The sequence below is a fragment of the Rhineura floridana genome, chromosome 3 (genome assembly GCF_030035675.1).
Source record: "Rhineura floridana isolate rRhiFlo1 chromosome 3, rRhiFlo1.hap2, whole genome shotgun sequence".
Taxonomy (NCBI): domain Eukaryota; kingdom Metazoa; phylum Chordata; class Lepidosauria; order Squamata; family Rhineuridae; genus Rhineura; species Rhineura floridana.
This window is the reverse complement of record NC_084482.1, coordinates 207,729,972-207,749,075: the sequence shown is the minus strand read 5'-3', so window position 1 is coordinate 207,749,075 and position 19,104 is coordinate 207,729,972. Positions and strand designations below refer to the sequence as shown.

The 19,104-nt window shown below is 47.8% G+C and overlaps 1 protein-coding gene across 3 annotated transcripts in view; it reads left to right on the top strand.

The window, feature by feature from the left end:
- LOC133381365 (zinc finger protein 420-like) overlaps positions 1–19,104 on the top strand; it is a 28,429-nt gene continuing 9,325 nt past the window's right edge. Inside the window, exons 1-3 of one of the 3 annotated variants that reach the window (XM_061620399.1) lie at positions 1–603; positions 2,481–2,607; positions 8,459–9,689. In XM_061620399.1, coding sequence (XP_061476383.1) covers positions 109–603; positions 2,481–2,607; positions 8,459–9,689 — 1,853 coding nt within the window. In that variant the 5' untranslated portion in view covers positions 1–108. Of the gene's footprint in view, positions 604–2,480; positions 2,608–8,458; positions 9,690–17,911; positions 18,113–18,640; positions 18,964–19,104 lie in introns of those variants that run through there. The other 2 variants (XM_061620397.1, XM_061620398.1) reach the window with 2 other exon arrangements.

The following is a 19,104-nucleotide window of genomic DNA, read 5'->3' as shown; positions in this document are numbered from 1 at the left end:
CCACCGAGATCCGGTCCGGAGACTTAAATGCCATCACTTGTCCAGAGAGAGATGTGAATCTTTAAAGTTCATCAGGAGGGAAGGTCAAAGGCACCCCAGACAGAGAAGATGCCTTTAGAGGAGCGTACAAGGATGGCGTCTCTAGGTGCCCCTGTTTGGACTGCTCTCGACGATTGGATACGTTCCAGAACGGACTTGGGGGAACAGACGTCAACAGGGAAGGTTCCGGAAAGAGAACAAAACGTTACTTGTGTCACAGAAGACCGTTCCAGTGTGGATACCAGAGACTGTGGGAAGGTAAATGTTGCCACCCCCCGTGGTGGTGGCGCTGAAATGGAGGTGCAACGCCGGCGCTTCCGGCAGTTCCACTTCCACGAGGCGCAGGGCCCGCAGAGTGCTTACGTCCAGCTCCAGAAGCGTTGCCAAGCATGGCTGAAGCCAGAGACCCGGACAAAGGGGGAGATTCTGGACTTGCTGATCCTGGAGCACTTTCTGGCCATCCTTCCCGGGGAGATGCAGAGCTGGGTCAGGGAATGTGAGCCAGAGACCTGCGCCCAGGCAGTGACTGCCGCAGAGGATTTTGTGCTGATTCTGGAAAAGCAGGTGAGAAATGTTGAGGAGCAGCCTTCCCGAAGCTGGTGCCTTCCAGAGGTTTTGGACGACAACTCCCATCAGACCTGGCCAGCAGCCATCTTGGTCTTCCCCAAGTTGGTGAGGGGAAACGGGTCCCACTTGTTACAAATACAAGTTAGCCAGCGGTGGCTGGTGCCCATTAGGACTGGCAGGGCGAAAGACAGGGAGCCCAAACAGTGGGTGGATCCAGAGCCAAGGACGACCTCCTTGTTGAGTTCTCCAAGGGGCAACACTGAGATTGAAGAAGAGGATGCAGACAGTCAGGGCCACCCTCTATAAGTAAGAAGGCAAGGCAGGTAGGGGCTGGCTGAGGGCAGACTCAGGCTGGCGGGAGGTAGGCTACAGGCCCATTTGCCCAAGTAGGCCAGCCTCCATTGACAAGCTGAGAGATTTGTGTTTCTTTCATTTTTATATTTCAAGGTCTGTGGAACTCCCTGCCACAGTAACACAGAGTTCTTCAGTGTGCCCTTTTCCCGCTGCCCCCCATTTCCATAGAGTTCATTTAAAAACCCCTAGTGGCTTGGTGTAATAGGTTTAGGCATGAGATTGACACCAACACTGGAGACAGGATGAAGCTAGGAATGCTTATTAAAGAGATATTATGTACATAAGGGAAGACTGGTATTTGCACTGGGGTCTTCAGCTGCATATACACAATGCATTTAAAGCACGTTTAAGCACATTTCACACCCCAAAAAGAATCCTGGGGGCTGTCGTTTGTTAAGGTTGCTGGGAACTGTGAGGGGTGAACTACATTTCCCGGGATTCTTTGTGAGGGGTGGTGGAAATGTACTTTAAATACATGGCATGTACGTAGCTTTAATTGTGCTTGATGATCGTTTCTAAGGACTCAAGATACGCTGTCGTGGACTCCTCTCCTGAGGTGCATCTAGCATCATTGTATAGCTTCCACAGTATGCCGAAGATCCACCTTTTTTTACCCTGGCCTTTGACACCAGAGAGGTATTTTCAGAACCCACAGTGCATACAGTCCCACAGCGCAGAGTTAAACTCTGGAATTTGCTCCCACAAGAGGCATTGATTGGCGCCAACCTGGATGGCTTTGAAAGATGTTAGGCTATCAATGGCTAGTAGCCATGATGGCTGTGCTCTGCCACCATAGTCAGATAAGGCATGCTTCTGAAACCAGTTGCTGGAAACTGCAGGAGGGAAGAGTGGTCTTGCGCTCAGGTCCTGATGTGTGGGCTTCAAATGGGTATCTCGTTGGCCACTGTGAGAACATGATGCTGGACTGGATGGGCCACTGGGTTGGGCTAACTGGCCTCTTATGTTCTTACGACCCCCTCTAGTCCTCTGATTGTAAATGGTTTTGATTGATTTTAATGTTGAGTTTTTTATTATAACCTTCACTGGGACCTCGTGGCAAAGGGAGATGATGATGATTAGTGTCTTTTTTTTGCAGGTGAACTCAGAGGTGAACTTTGCTTCTTTTTTTCAGCAACAGGTGAACGTTGCATTTTTCAAGGGTGAACTCAGAGCGACTTCCAAAAACTAACTTTCAAACAAAGTGTAAAAGAGTAAAAACAACCTAAAATGCTCACCAGTAATATGTATAAAAGAGCAGAGCCAGAGCAGGACCAACTCAAGCCCAATCCACTAAAAGATAAGCAGAAAACTCAGGTCCAAAAGCCTGGCTGAATACAATGATTTTTTTCCCATGGCACCTCAAAACAGATAGTGATGGCGCCAGGTGTGATGTTCTGGGGAGAGGATTCCACAAACAGGGAGCCACCACTGAGAAGGCCTGTTGGCAATCGACAATCAATAGTAATCATAATATTATGCCACAAGGGTCTGAATGTTGCAGGGATGCTTTTCCTTTTCAGGGTCTGGTGACTTTTGAGGAGGTGGCCGTGCACTTCACCCAGGAAGAATGGGACCTCCTGGATCTTCATCAAAGAGCTCTACATCGGGAAATCATGCAGGAGAACTATGCAAACGTCACATCCTTGGGTAAGAAGCACTTGCCCCCAAGCCACGGGTGGGCATTGTGTGGCTCTCCATGCCCTCTGCAGTTACTCCATTCTTCCATCCCTGACAGCCACTGATGAAATAAAGTTTTAAGCTGTGTTGTAGAATATTTTTAACTGTGCTTTAGAATGTTTTATTTGAAGTAGTTTGGAATATTTTTAAACTGTTTTTAGTATGTTTTCCTTGCTAAAATTATTTTTTTATGTTCACCACCCTGGGCTCCTTTGGGAGGATATAAATAATAACTATCATCATCATCCCATCAGAGTTATTTTCATTTCCTCCTTGATTTGGCTGCCAATTAGCTACTCGGCTAAGTTCAAGGTGATGGGCTCACTCCTTATATATTCAACTCATCGTTGTGTTCTGCAGGAGAGGGCCTCTTGCAGATACCATTCTGTCAGCAAGCCCATTCTGCATGATGTCAGAATCAGGCCGTTAATGTGGCAGCACCTACCTTTTGCAACCCCCTCCCGTTACACATCAGACAGGTGCTGTCTCTAAATGCAGCCGGAGGCAGGGTTCATTGTGTTAGTTGAATGAATGAATGAATGAATGAATGAATCTTTATTTTTACCCCGCCCTTTGTCCAAAACTGGAACTCAGGGCGGCTTACAAATAAAAACTACACATAGGTAAAAAAACATACAAAAATGTACAATTAAAATAGAATTAAACTATTCGTAACATTAAAACCATGAAACATACACTTAAGATACTAAGACAATTTAAAACATTAAGAATAGGACCATAGAATACAACAGACCTTATGAGGCCCTATCTTAAACATCTTCTAGTCCAAAAGCCTGTCGGAATAAAAAAGTATTTGCCTGCCGACAGAAGGATAGCAAGGAAGGGGCCATTCGTGCTTCCCTAGGAAGAGAGTTCCAGAACCTGGGGGCAGCCACCGAGAAGGCCCTATCTCGCTTCCCCACCAATCGCACTTGCAAAGGTGTTGGGACTGAGAGAAGGGCCTCTCCTGAGGATCTCAACGCCCGGGCAGGCTCATATGGGGAGATACGGTCTGACAAATAGCCTGGACCTAGGCTGTATAGAGCTTTATAGGTCAAAACCAGCACTTTGAATTGTGACCGGAAACAAACTGGCAGCCAGTGGAGCTGTCGTAACAAGGGGGTTGTATGGTCCCTGTAACCAGCCCCAGTTAGCACTCTGGCTGCAGCTCTTTGTACCAGTTTAAGTTTCTGAACAGTCTTCAAAGGCAGCCCCACGTAGAGTGCGTTACAGTAATCTAAACGGGATGTAACTAAGGCATGCATCACTGTAGTCAAATCAGGCATCTCCAGGAATGGGTGCAGCTGGCGCACCAGTCTTAGCTGGGCAAAAGCACTCCTGGCCACTGCAGAGACCTGGGCCTCCAAGTTCAAAGCTGAGTCCAGGAGCACACCCAAACTGCAAACCTGTGTCTTCAGGGGGAGTGTAACCCCATCCAGCACAGGCTGAATCCCTATTCCCTGATTTGCCTTTCGACTAACCAGGAGGACCTCTGTCTTGTCTGGATTTAATTTCAATTTGTTTGCCCTCATCCAGTCCATCACTGATGCCAGGCACCAGTTCAGGACCAGGACAGCTTCCTTGGCTTTAGGTGGAAAGGAAAAATAGAGTTGGGTGTCATCCGCATACTGATGACACCGAACCCCAAACCCCCGGACAACCTCACCCAGCGGTTTCATGTAGATGTTAAATAACATGGGGGACAAAACTGAGCCCTGAGGGACCCCTTATGTCAAAGGCCAAGGAGTCAAACAGGAATTGCCCCAGCACCACCTTCTGGGTTCGTCCCTCCAGGAAGGAGCCGAGCCACCGCAACACAGTGCCCCCAAGTCCCATCCCGGCGAGGCGGCCCAGAAGGATACCATGGTCGATGGTATTGAAAGCCGCTGAGAGGTCCAGTAGAACCAACAGGGACACACTCCCCCTGTCCAGCTCTCTGCGTAGGTGATCCACCAAGGCGACCAAAGCCATCTCTGTCCCATAGCCGGGCCTGAAACCAGACTGAAATGGGTCAAGATAATCCATTTCATCCAAGAATCTCTGGAGCTGGGCAGCCACCACTAACCAGTTAGTTGGTTTAGGAAAGCCCCAGCCGCCATCTTGGTTGATGGCAAGCATGCTCACTTAGCGCACATGTCATTCACAGGGATGGGAGAGGTAGGTGGGCGTGCGTGTGGGCTTATTGAAGCCTACACTGACTGTATTGGAGGGGTGCCTGGGAGCTCCCTCTCCACGGTCTGTTGCAGGGTCGAGAGCCCACGCTGCCACAGATTGCAGAATGGGAGCACTACCCTCCCAGCCTAAGGAAGGATCCTTCAGGGGTCCCTCTGGGCTGCAGGGTGTTGTGAGCCCTGCTAGGATGGGGTGGATGGATGAGGACGACGAAGAGGAGGGGGAGGATGTAGAGTGGAATGTTGAAGCTGGGGAGGGGCCGAGTGGGCAATTGAACTCATGGGGCGCCCCGGCGCCAGACTTTGACAGCTCAATCCTCGCAGACGTCCCTGCGGACAGCCAATCTCATCAGCCGGTTGGCTCCCAGCCAGATGATTCCCTCTCCCCGCGCCCACGCAGCCAGCAAGCAGCCCCCCTCCTTCAGAGGGAGAAGATGTAACGGAGACTCACACCAGGAGGCAAATGCAGCGGGAGATTCAACAGACACAGCTGAGGGAGAGTCTTCGCCTAAGGGCGCATTCCCAACAGTGACAGTTGGCACAGCCTTGCTTAAGCCGAGTGGGGGGGGGGAGTAGTTGCTGAGTCAATGTCTTAATGCTGCGAAGTAGTGCCTAGTTAGTCCTAGACAGATGCTGAGTACTGAGTAAGTCATAGGTAGCTTCATGAAGTGCACTGAACTGAGTCTGTCTCTTACTACGATAAAAGAAAAAAACACAGCTGTGTCTGGGTTCTTCGAGTTCGGGCAGGACACAGGGGCTCCCAGCCAGGGCCCAACCTGGTCGCCTTCTGGCGCCGGCCCTGCTTTTTGACCAATATACCGCCATGTCATGGTAAATTTCATTCTCACCAGTGGGTGTGGAGTGACACAACCATGAACACCATTGGACATGTCGCTACTCCCCCACCCTTTCTGCACATGGACGCTTCTGTTCCCCCATCATTCCCACATAAAAATGGCAGGAAAGAATTGTATGCTGGAATACCGCCCCAAATTTGGTCAATTTCCTCCCCTGATTATCTGGGTTAATGGGGTTGCCAAAGGATTTCTTCTGGAAGCAATTAACATGGAAGTGAAAACTAAACTTTCATTATATTCCGCTAGATTTCCAGAAATGGCTCTTATGTCACATGAAAGACCAAATAAAATGCGGACGTTATTAGAGAAGGAAATGTCGAGAAAATGGAAGAAAGTACTGTCTGAATGCAGCCTCTGTTGTCCTTTCAGTGCCTATTGAAGACCTTCTTTTTTTCAATGATCCTTTTAAGTGGAGATTGGTATCCTACTGGATTTGACATTGTTTTAATAGGTGTCTTCATTGTTGATGTTTTTATTTACACTTCCAGGGCTGGTGCCAGAGGGTGACCAGGTTGGGCCTGGTTGAGGGCGTTGGTGGCCCAGAAGAGCCCCTGGAGGGTCCCTCCTCAGGGTGGGAGGGTGGCGCTCCTGTTCCATGATCTGAGACAGCTTCTGGTCCTGCAACGACAGCACGGGCTTCAGTAAGCCTGCCTGCCTGCCCGACCTATCTCTCCCATCAGTGTGAATGACGTGCGCGCATGCCTGCCATCAGCCAAGATGGCAGCAGACGTTTCCCTAAGAGGCTAGTGCCCCAGCCGCCATCTTGGTTGATGGCAGGCATGCACACGATGCGCGCACGTCATTCAGACAACATGAGAGGTAGATTGGGTCCACAGGCGAGCTTATTAGCCCTGCACTGCTGGAATGGGGTGTGTGTGTTGGGCTACAGTGCTGCAGGCCGAAGGTATCCAAGGGCCCGGTCATGCCTGGCGCCAGCTCTGTACATTTCTGTCTCTTAACGTTCCCAGTCTGTGTTGGAAGTACTGTTTAATAACCAGTGTGGTGTAGTGGTTAGAGTGTTGGGCTACGACTTGGGAGAGCAGGGTTCGAATCCCCACACACCCATGAAGCTCACTGGGTGACCCTGGACCAGTCACCGCCTCTCATCCTCAGAGGGAGGCAATGGGAAACCCCCTCTGAATACCACTTCCCATGAAAACCCTCTTCATAGGGTCGCCATAAGTCGGAGTCAACTTGAAGGCAGTCCATGTTCTTAAACCTTTTTTAAAAAGTATTTTTAATCTTAGACAATGTTTTTAAAGCTTTTTTTAAGAAATGTTTTTAAAGATGTTTTGTTTTAATGTGTTTTAAAGTTTGTTTCTATGATGTTTTAAAGTTTTTTAGTGCTTTTGTTTGCCGCCCTGGGCTCCGGCCGGGAGGAAGGGCGGGATATAAATCAAATAATAAATAAATAAATGTTCTTGTGATGCTTTTATCACTAATCCCTGATCATGTTTCATGGGAAGCACTTCAGAAATGACATATTTGTTTGTTTCTATTTATGAATGCTTCTCATATCTCAAAGCGGTTTCACAGTAAAAACATCAATGTATTAAAAACAGTTGAAAACAGTTTTATATGGGAAAAAAAACCCACTTTCCCATCCAATACAGGTAGACTGGGATAAATAAAGAAATGTCCTGTTTTTTAAAAGTGTACCCCCACCCCCACCCCTGGCCCCTCTTATGTAGTGTCAGGGGAGTATTTTATCTGATTTAAAAATATTACTTTTATTGTTTTATTACTAATTTTATGCCTTTACATTATTAATGGTATTAATTAAGGATGAGGATCAGGATGATGATAAAAATCCTGGCTGTATGGCTTGGGGTAAACAAGTTTTTCCTCCCAGGTGTTTGAGCAAAACTTGTTCATCTTCTGCCATGTGTGTGGATATATAGCACTCTAAAGTTAGAAAGGGATTGTTTTCACGTGCTTTCTAGAACGGTAGCTGTATTATTGTGGGTCGCTTCAATGTGCTCTGTGTTGGGCTACCCTTGAGGCTGATATGGAGGCTGTAGAACGTGGCAAGTAGGTTATTTCTGGGGACAGCGCTAGCCACGATCCAGTCGGAGGCAGTATGCTTCTGAATACCAGTTGCTGGAAGTTGCAAGAGGGGAGAGTGCTCTTGCGCTCAGGTCCTGCTTGCAGGCTTCACATGGGGGTATCTGGTTTACTGCTGTGAGAATAATGGACTAGATGGGCCATTGGCCTGATCCAGTAGGGCTCTCCTTGCGTTCATTGTAACTAGCAGCTATTGACAGCCTTAGCCTCCATTAATTTGCCTAATTCTTGTTTAAAGCCATCCGAACATAACAAGAACCTCAGGATCAGGCCAGTGGCCCATCTAGGCCAGCATCCTGTTCTCATAGTGGCCAGGTAGGACCTTGCAATATAACTCTCCCCTCCTGCAGTTTCCAGCGACTGATATACAGAACCATACTGCCACTGAATATGGATTCTGTTTTAAAGGTATCCTAATCTAGAGAGCCACTGTAGTGTAGTGGTTAGGTTTTGGACTATGACCTGGGAGACCAGGGTTCAAATCCCCACACAGCCATGAAGCTCACTGGGTGACCTTGGACCAGTCACTGCCTCTCAGCCTCATGAAAACCCTATTCATAGGGTTGCCATAAGTTGGAATCCACTTGAAGGCAGTACATTTACATTTTTTAATCTGGTACTGTATTGGAAAGAGGGACGGACATTCATAAGTAAATAATTTAGATTTGTCTTAATCTCTGGTCTAGACCACCACTTACATTGTTTTCTTTATTTTTTCCTCAATTCCAGCAGTTCACGGGTACCGGAGTGGGGGCAAAGAGAAAAGTGATCGACGGGAAATTTGTGACCCAGTAGAACCGAACAGGACATCCCGAAGGCGGTTGGCAGGGTATACTTCCTGGGCTCAGGGCGAGGGAAAAGCCTCCAAGAATCAGCGCAGCCCAAAGAGGCAACCAAAAGCCCAGCCAAAAGATGGACGAAAGAAGCAAAGGAACCCCACCAGGAAAAGGAGGAGTAAATTGATTCCTGGTGCGGCAAACATGATCCTTGGGGAAAGCCCGCCAGATCCCAAAGGAGAGGCGTGCACTATGCCCAAGGAAGGCCGCAGAGAGAAATCAGGCCTTCCCAAACCCAAAAGAATCTACAATCAGGAGACACCGTTTCAATGTGCCGACTGCGGAAAGCGCTTGAGCCGCAAGGACCACCTCATGCGGCATCAGCGGCTTCACAAACAAGAGAAGCCGCACAAGTGCTCTTACTGTGGGAAAGCCTTCAGCCAGAGTTCGCGCCTGATTGCCCATGGGAGAACTCACACTGGGGAGAAACCCTACGAGTGCCCACAGTGCGGGAAGCAGTTCCGTACATGTACAGGTCTCGTTCATCACCGAAGGGTCCATGTGGGTGAAAAGCTTTACAGTTGCTGTTACTGTGGGAAAAGCTTCTGTCAGAAATCCCGCCTTATGATGCATGAGAGAAGCCATGTCGAAGGGAGGCCTTATAACTGCTCCATCTGTGGGAAGAGCTTCACTAGCAATTCTGAGATCACTCGGCATGAAAGGACTCACACAGGGGAAAAACCGTTTAAATGCTCCTTCTGTGGAAAAACCTTTACTCAGAGTTCCCACCGCATTGCACACGAGAGATCCCACACGGGGGACAACCCCTATAAGTGTCCTGTCTGCGGTAAACGCTTCAGTTGTAATTCGCACCTTATTGTACATGAGAGAATCCACACCGGGGAGAAACCGTTTAAATGTTCTGCGTGTGGGAAGAGCTTTGGTTCTAAATCGCACCTTATTGTACATGAAAGAATCCACACTGGGGAGAAACCATACAAATGCTCAACCTGTGAGAAGGGCTTCACTTGCAAATCATACCTAATTCTTCATGAAAGGACCCATACTGGGGAGAAACCACACAAGTGCTCTGTCTGTGGAAAGAGCTTTGGCCGTAATGCAGACCGTGTTATACATCAAAGAACCCACACAGGGGAGAAACCGTACCAGTGCTCAGCCTGCGGGAGGGGCTTCAACCGCCACAAGCACCTTGCTGCACATGAAAAGACCCACACAGAGGTCTTCACGTTAATCATAAAATAATCCGTGATGGAATGAAAACACCCAGAGTACAAGAGGAGGCTTTTCCTAAAAGTCACACACATAATACACATCAGAGTAGGAAGCTCATAACCTTGTAGTGGAATGCATGAGGTCCCAGAGCATTTCCAGGTAGAGGATCTCAGAGCTGGAGAAGAGAGATCTTGGCCCAGTTCAAGGGGTGGGTTTTAACCTATAAAGCACTTGATGGTTTGAGTTCTACATACCTTGGAAACCATTCCACTATGATGTTTTAGGGTGCATTAAACATGTACAGAAGGGAGTAGAAAAAGAGGAAGGCCAAACAAGAGATGGATTGATTCCATAAAGGAAGCCACAGACCTGAACTTACAAGACCTGAACAGGGTGGCTCATGACAGATGCTCTTGGGGGTCGCTGATTCATAGGGTTGCCATAAGTCAAAATTGACTCGAAGGCACATAACAACTGTATGTAAAAACATGCGCCAACATTGGTTTTTTTGCCCTCATGAGGTAAGCCCATCTGCCTTTTGCCTTTGTTCTTCAAAGAACACATACCCTGCCCTCAGCAGCAACTGCCAGGTTCCTAAATGATTCAGGTCCTTCCCTTATGCTTCCATTGGGCTCTCTAGCTTTCTTTCTTTCTTTTAATTTAAGCACTTTTTGTGTGATTTTACATTTAAAAAAATGTCAGTTCTTGCTCGGGGAGCGTGATTTGTCATGGGCACTAACCGGTCAGCATTCTGCACAGTCCATTTTTGCTTCAAACTGGCAGAACGAGCTTTCACCCCCCCCCCTCCAACCCCACTGACTTCAGTTAAGAGATTGTACGTGCAACAACACCACATTGGCAGCACTTTTCAGAGTGGAACGACGCCTGTTTTTATGTACATCTGAACTCTCACGCCAACTAAAGGTGTCTTTTTTCTTTAATCATACCCTCCAAGCCACAAGTCCACACAGCAAGGCTGCATAGATGGTTGCTGTGTGTGGCTTCCTCCACATTGCTTCCTTTGCTTCCCTTAGAAGCCCATCAATGTCTGACTTCCCAGAGGGGCTCTGAGGCCTTTTGTCTTCAGGCAAGCGTTTAAAAGCTGGACCCAAGCAGAGTCGAGTTAATTTTAATTTATGATTCTGTATAGAAGGGGTGGACAACAACATGCCAGTGGTGGGCGGGGCCAGATGTAAAAACTGGGCAGAGTAACCAATGTGAATTTTACCTTTGTACGGTAGGCTAGGGTGTGAAGTAGGGTGGCTCTGAGGGGTGTGGCCTGGAAAGGGGGCATGGCCTGGGGAGAGTCTTCAAGGCCAGCCAGAGAGGCCTAGAGGGCACAATTTGGGCCCGAGGTTCCTCACTCCCCAGCTCTATATGAATGTAGAAACATGGTGTCAGAAAGTAGCAGAATGGATGTTGAAATCCTCATGAGAGAGGGAAAAAACCGACAGAGAGAGAAACAGTCGTATCTTCCAGAATGTCCATCTAATCTTGAGAAGGGCCCGGCCCTACCGTTAGACACAGTGAGGCAGCAAGATTCAGTTGCCTGCCTTTTCGGATCCTGTGTGGGGAATGAGGAGAGACCGGAACGGAGGCGCCATTTTGTCTTTTGCTTCAGGCAGCCTGATGTTAGTGTGTCCACCTAAAACAGGATCGGGGGACCTTTTTCAGGCAAAGGGCTACATTCCATTGTGGGCAAATATCTGGGGGCACATGCCGGTGGGGGGTGGGGGCAGAGGGAAAAGAAGCCGGAGCAACAAATGTAAATTGTACCTTTGTGCAGTAGGCTGGTTTCTGCACGCACACACACCCCTCTCTAACCTCCATCCAGGCAAAAACACTCTCAGAGGGGTGAGGCAGGGCCAGTGAGGGGTGTCACCTAGAGAGAGGGGTGTGTCATGTGGGAATGGTTCTGAGAGCCAGATAGATGTTGAGGGCCATGTTTGGCCCCCAAGGTTCCTTACCCTCGACCTAACAAGAGCCTATCAAATCCCCACCTCCCCACAAAGCTCACTGGATGACCTAACTATTTTCCTTCAGCCTAACCCTAACTCACAGGGTTGCCGCGAGGCTAAAAGAAATGACCGAACTACGTACACAGATAGCCCTGGCCTGTTTTGAGGAAAGGCAGAGAATAAAAAGTGTTTTAATCAAATAATTTTCACACTGAGGGATAGGGGTGGATGGGAGGGGCAAAAAGCATAGTTTGAGTACAAAACCATCAAGTGCTTGATTGGGGTGGGGGAGAAAATTGCCACTTTTCTTGGGGGGGGAATCACAAGGGTGATGTTTCAGTGTGTAAAGTTGCCACATTGCCTCTTCACTTGCATTAGTCCAGTAGCGGAGACAGAGTCTGGGGAGAATGTTATTTCCAAACCATTGTGACCCTTTTCTTTGACAGGGCTGTTGAAGGCAATGTAAATATTTCCTGGATAGAGATGAAGTCAAAATGCAACCTTCCTATGACCATTTTCTGTACTGGTTTAAACTCCTGGTAGCCTGGAAATGTTCAAATAAAGGCTTCCGATTGGCTATGGATAGATGGGGGGTGCATATGTGTGTGGCATCACACAGATTGTGGAATCCCTTTCTGTCTATGAAGATTCTGCACACCCCACACTAGGGGTGTAGTTAAGCTGGTGGGGCTAAATGAACAGAAGCATGTGACAGAGGCAGCAATTGCGTTTCAAGATGCCTACGACCTATGGCGCTGGTAATCCTCCTTGAGAATTCTGATTGACTACATCAATGTTCTCTGTGTGGGACAACCCTTGGAGACTGTCCAGCTGTTGCAGGTGGTGCTCAACAAGGCTGCATTTTTCTTAGTAAGAGTTGGCACAAGGGAACACGAGAGATCAGTTCTCAGCTGCCTTGCTGTCTCGGCACAAATAAAGGGTTGGTTAAGATCACCTTCATTCGTATAAGCCCCATCTGTCTTTGAGTCTGAATATAATATTGCTTGCTGTGAACTCCTAAGAGAGGCCAACCTGAGCATTCCACCTGCTTTGTCAGACTGGTATATTTGGGCCATTAAAACTGTCTTAACTGTTATGCTGTACTGGAAGGACAGGTTTCAAATCTTGTATGATTTAGCCTTGCTCTGCTGTGTTTCTGATTATTGGTTATGTACTGCAGTGATTTGAAACAAACGCTGTTGAAAGTTCAAGAGGAAAGCACAAAAGCAGGACTACAGCTAAACGTCAAGAAGACTAAAGTAATGACAACAGAAGATTTATGTAACTTTAAAGTTGACAACGAGACATTGAACTTGTCAACGATAATCAGTACCTTGGCACAGTCGTTAACCAAAATGGAGACAATAGTCAAGAAATCAGAAGAAGGCTAGGACTGGGGAGGGCAGCTATGAGAGAACTAGGAAAGGTCTTCAAATGCAAAGATGTATCACTGAACACTAAAGTCAGGGTCTCTCAGACCATGGCATTCCCGATCTCTGTATGGATGTGAAAGTTGGACAGATACCATGGACCGCAAAAAAGACAAATAATTGGGTCATAGAACAAACTAAACCAGAACTATCATTAGAAGCCAAAATGATGAAACAGGTTATCATACTTTGGACACATAATGAGAAGATATGATTCACTCAATAGAAAAGACAATAATGCTGGGGAAAAGAGAAGGGAGTAGAAAAAGAGGAAGGCCAAACAAGAGATGGATTGATTCCATAAAGGAAGCCAGACCTGAACTTACAAGATCTGAACAGGGTGGTTCATGATAGATGCTCTTGGAGGTCACTGATTCATAGGGTCGCCATAAGTCGTAATCGACTTGAAGGCACATAAACTGCGAGTCACTCCAGATAGAGGAGGAGGAGGAGATGATGGTGATGATTTTAAAGAAGCATCTGACACATTTTTAAACAAGCACCTTGTTACATCTCTCTGAATATTTCACCCTGATATTAAGCCTTTAATGTCTTAAACCTGGGTCAGTGTTATCAGTGATCATTGGTTTTTATGTTTCTTATGTATGTTTCTTACATGTTCATATATATTCTTTTTTTCTGAATAAAACTTCCCTCCCTCCCTTTTAAAGGGTAGTCTTGAATTTTGCCTTGGGGATTCAGATGTTCTGGCCCAAACCCACAACATCAGCCTCATACTGTTTGTCAGATGCTCCATAGACAATATATAGGGGAAGGGCAGTAGCTTCTGCTTTGCGTGCAGATGGTCTCGGGTTTAATCCCTGACATCTTCAGGTAGGGCTGGGACTGTCCCATCCATGAAACCCAGGCGAGCCATTGTCAGTCATTGTAGAAAATACTGAGCTAGTTGGGCCAGTGGTCTGACTCGGAGGTTTGCTGCCCTGGGCTCCTGCTGGGAGGAAGAGCGAGATATAAATAAAATAATAAGTAAATAATAAATAAGTAAGGCAGTTTCCTATTTTCCTAGTTTGGGAGAGATGGTAAAATTGATAATTCCCTATATAAAGTTTTTTAAGAGACCATAATGTTGGACTACGACCCGGGAGTCCAGGGTTCAAATCCTCACAGAGCCATGAAGCTCACTGGGTGACCTTGGGCCAGTCACTGCCTCTCAGCCTCAGAAGGAGGCAATGGGAAACCCTCTGAATACCGCTTACCATGAAGACCCTATTCATAGGGTTGCCATATGTCAGATCGACTTGAAGGCAAGCCGTCTCCAATTTTCAAGCTCCAGTTTTGTTTTCTGTGATATTTCCAGGATCCACCTCCAGAGGAGTCTCATTGACAGTGCAACCATAAGCATATATATCTGGCTTTGGGGGGAGGGGATGTTTCCACGGTATGCTGGAGGTGTGGTAGAACTCGTCCTTGTATTTTGCCAGTGTCCACATGCTTTTAAATTATATTCCTGTTGTATGGGGATTGACAGCAGAACCATTGCTAGTTTGGACACATCATGATAAGACATAATTCATTAGAAAAAATAATGCTGGGAAAAAGAGAAGGGAGTAGCAAAAGAGGAAGGCCAAACAAGAGATGGATTGATTCCATAAAGGAAGCCACAGACCTGAACTTACAAAATCTGAACAGGGTGGTTCTTGACAGATGCTGTTGGAGGTCCTTGATTCACTGGGTTGCCATAAGTCGTAATCGACTTGAAAGCATACAGCAACAACATGGGGATTAACGGAGGGCAACAAGAATAGACTTTACGTGCCCTAATGATTGCTAAGAGGACAAACACCCGCCAACGTTTATGCAATGGTTTGATGATCGAAATGCCCTGGCTACATCTGAATGTACTTTCTGTATACACCAGCTTCCTCTGGATACATATTTGGACGGAATATAAAATGGACGTAAAGATGTTTAAATGTTTTGTTAATGTGAATGGACAGGCTTTTTCTCTCTTTTCCATTTGTTTCTTTTCTTCCCCCCCCCTTAATAAAATTGCAAAAGCAATAAGAAAAAGTTGCAGTTTGCATTTAAATGCAAATCTCCCAAATCTGCACTTTCTGAAACATCATGTAAACCAAAACGCAGCCGTTCTTCGAGATTTGCACACCTCTGGCAAGGTGCGTAGTGCTTAGTGGTAGGGCACCTGCGTTACATGCAGAAGATTCCGAGTTCAATCCTTGGCCACTCCAGGTAGGGCCTGGGAAAGACTCCCTGCCTGAAACCGTGGAGAGCTGCTGCCAGTCAGTGTAGACAATACTGAGCTAGCGGGATCCATAGTCTGACTCTGTTGAAGGCAACTTCCTATCTTCCAGTCTGTGGTTGACCTGCTCATACTGTTAGGACGTTTCCCTGAAAATGTTGCTGAAATTGCTTTCCTGCTATGTCCACCCTTTGGTACTTCTAGTCCTGTCCTCTAAGGCAGGGGTGGGGAAACTCTAGCCTGTGGGCCAGATTTGGCCTCCCAGGCCTCCCCAAATACTTGGCAGGCTGTTTTCTCCAAACCCACGCCCACTTGCTGTACACCTGGTGTCATATGTGGCACCGACCCTGTGGAATTCCCTCCCCTTAAATATTAGACAGGCGCCATCTCTGTTACCTTTTCAGTGCCTATTGAAGACCTTCCTCTTTCAACAAGCCTTTTAAGTAGAGACCTTATCCTAGTCTGCTTCTCTGTTGGAACTGCTATTTAAGATGTTTTTAAACCTTTAAAAAAATGTTTTTAAAGCTTAAAAAAAATGTTTTTAAAGATGTTTTGTTTTAATATGTTTGTAATGGTTGTTGTGTTGTAATATATTTTAAAGTCTGCTTTTGTGAAGTTTTGGAGTGTTTTTGGCGTTTTTGTTTGCAGCCCGGGGCTCCTACTGGGACGAAAGGTGGGATATCAATCTAATAAATAAATAAATATATGAAGTCAGATGTGGAGCAGGTAGTGATGTGGCTGGATCAGCTGCTCATGCGGTGGACTCCTGCAGGATGCTGGCTCCAACCCGTTGCCCATCAGCTGATGTGTGGAGAGTTCAGTCCTGCTTCGTTCGGGCGCCTGCAGGGAACTCTCTCATAGATGCTAAGCCTGCAGAAAGCTGGACTGAATCCTTTGCACACCATCGGCTGATGCGCAGGAAGTTCCTTTCTGCTTGCTCACCATCTCACCCCCACCTCCATGGTCCAACTTTGACAGGTGGGTGGAAGCACCCACCTGCCAATCTCCTGACATCATTTTAACATCAGACGATCAGCAAACCCGCCTGTCAAAGTTGTCCCGCGGGGTAGGGGCGGGGAGATAAATCAGGTCTGATGGGCCAAAAAAGGTTTCCCACCCCTGCTGCAAGGCAACACAGAACTTCTTCCCTCTGATGGCCCTTCGAATATTATGCATGCAGAAGGTCCCAGGTTCAATCCCTGTCATCTACAGGTAGGGCTCGGAACCTGTCTGAAAACTCTGGAGAACTGCTGCCACTCAGTGTAGACAATACTGAGCTAGATGGACCAATGGCGTGACTCAATGTAAGGCAGCTTCCTATGTACCTATATTTGAAGATGGCAACTGGGTATCCCCTGAACATGCTCAGCATCATTTCAATGGTTCCTTATTGGACTTGGTTTCCAGCCCCCAGCACGATCCCATTCGCCTTCCCCTGGGCACACTCCAGTTTGTCAGCATCCTTCTTAAAATGTGATGCCCGGAAATGGACCCAGCATTCCAAATGCAGCCTGACCATACTAGCAGTAGTGTAGTGACACATTTGGAAGTGCTGGGTCCCTTCATTATAGTCATGCCACGTCACCTCACAGCCACGTTCACTCGCGTGCTCTCTGTTCACATCTCAATACTCCTCAGTTCTTCCCATGTGCAACTTCTCCCACAACAGATATCCCTGGGAGCCAGTCAGCATGAAAGGGAAGTGTGTTAGCTACTGAGAAAAGTTCTCAGTAGGTGACGCACCTCCTTTCACTCTGATTGGCTCCAATCAGCAGGAAAGGACAAGGAAGCATGTTAGAAGACTCTTCTCAGTGGCCAACACTCTCCCCCTCCACACTGATTGGCTCATGCGGCTTCCACTCAGGCAGCCATTACAAACTAACTTGAGAAGAAAGACAGGAAGAGACGGGAGAAAGGGGGAGGAGCAAAGCCTGTGAAAACCACAAACACTTGAGAGGAGGAATCAGAACGGATTGTCTCTGCGTATTGTTTCTGTCTAGTGTTTCAGGGTGGTTATGGGTCGCCATAGTGTTTATGGGGCGGCATAGGTCGTAATCGACTTGAAGGCACATACAGTAACAAAGTGTTTCAGGTCACATGTAACTTGTGTTGGTGGTTTACTCCCAACAACATCATCTAACATCAGGGGCGTTACTACCGGGGTGCGGGGTGTGTGGATCGCACCCGGGTGACACCATGAGGGGGGTGACACCCAGAGCTGCACCCCCCCGCACTCCCGCTAGTGACACCGCTGTCTAACATCCTTGCAAACAAATCAGGATGAATGCACAGTAAACCTGAGCTTGCTTTCCCCTCTCATTCCTCTTTCCGTGTGTGTGCGCGTGTCTTCTTCTTGTAATATTTATTACCCTCTCTTCACCAGCAGGTCCCAAGGCAGGTGACAACAGTTTAAAATGCAGTAATAAGGACAAAAAACAAGTAACAGTCACAGAAATTGGGTGGGCCATGTTTGTTTAGGTTGTGAGCCTGATGGCAGGGCCAGTCCGAGTCCTGGTTTTCGTCAGCCTTCGGGCGGGCTAGCCAAGCGTCCAAAATCAATGCGTGTGTGAGGGAGAGGCACAAGGAGTTAAACGCAAAGAGCCTGCGCTTCCTAGCACGGACCCAACAGCCCTGGGTTTGAAACACCGCCCCTTTTCCTTTTTTGACTCCTCCCCTCCCCCGGAAAGTGTGCGCGTCCGAGCACCGCGGGCGCCTGGTTTTCTAGTGAAATTTCTGGCGAGGGAAAACGCGGTCCGTGGGTGTCTTGGGTGAGTTCAAGGGCCGAGGGGGGGACGATGAGTGGGTGGACTGATTGGTGAAAGTGAAAATGGGGACACCTCTCCTCCCCCCTTCCCAGCTCGATCTGCAGCTAATGTAGGAAGATGACAATGCTCCCATTTGTGTGCGTGCGGGGGGGGGGGATTGCTGATTTCTGCAAAGCGCTCTCGCACTGAGGAGGGGGAGCGGGCGATCGTGTTGCTTCTCTTTTAAAAGCCTTGCTTGCTCAGATTCCTGCGCGTTCCGGGTCTTTTCGGTTCAAGCCGAAGCGTTGCGCTAGGAAAAGGAAAACCTCCGTTTTGCTACTCACAATTGATTGTCTGTTTTGTACGTGATTAAAAAAAAAAACCACTTATAGGGCTTCCGAGCAAGCTGGGGTGAAGTTCTGTTTCTTGCTTTGAAAACGTATGTTTTCAAACGAGGCTGCAATGCCGCACGCGATTACCTGGGAGTAAGCCCCATTGAACTTGATGGGGCTTCCCTTTGAGGAAAGCTGGATGGGCTTGCACGGCAAGGGTGCAAATCCCACGCTCGTCTAAGCCGGGAAGAAAGTGGCGCGGGGCTACGTGCGGAGAGTTTCTTCGGAGTCAGCAACAGGCATAGGATTGTACCGGGAGTGGCTTTAGCGGAGCTTTGTGACATTATGCCGGGTGCGGAGAAGTTCGTCCTCTCCTAATTCTTGATCTCAGGGTCACCGAATGAAATGGATGGCCGGGAAGTTTCAGCCCAGACAAACAGCTGCCTTCCTTCCTGAGAAGCTAAAAAGAGCCGGGCCTGCAGTGGCTCATCTAGTTCATCATCCTGTCGCCCCCCATGGCAAGCTCACAAGCCGGACCTGAGGGTAGGGTTGCCAGGTTCTTGGCCTGAGACTGATGCTGTATCTGTAGGAGAAGAGAAAGTCAGCCAAGTGCAGGTGTTCTTGCAACCCTGTAATGGGAAAAACCACAAGGTGGAATTCTCCCTCCCCCCTGCACAACCTTTA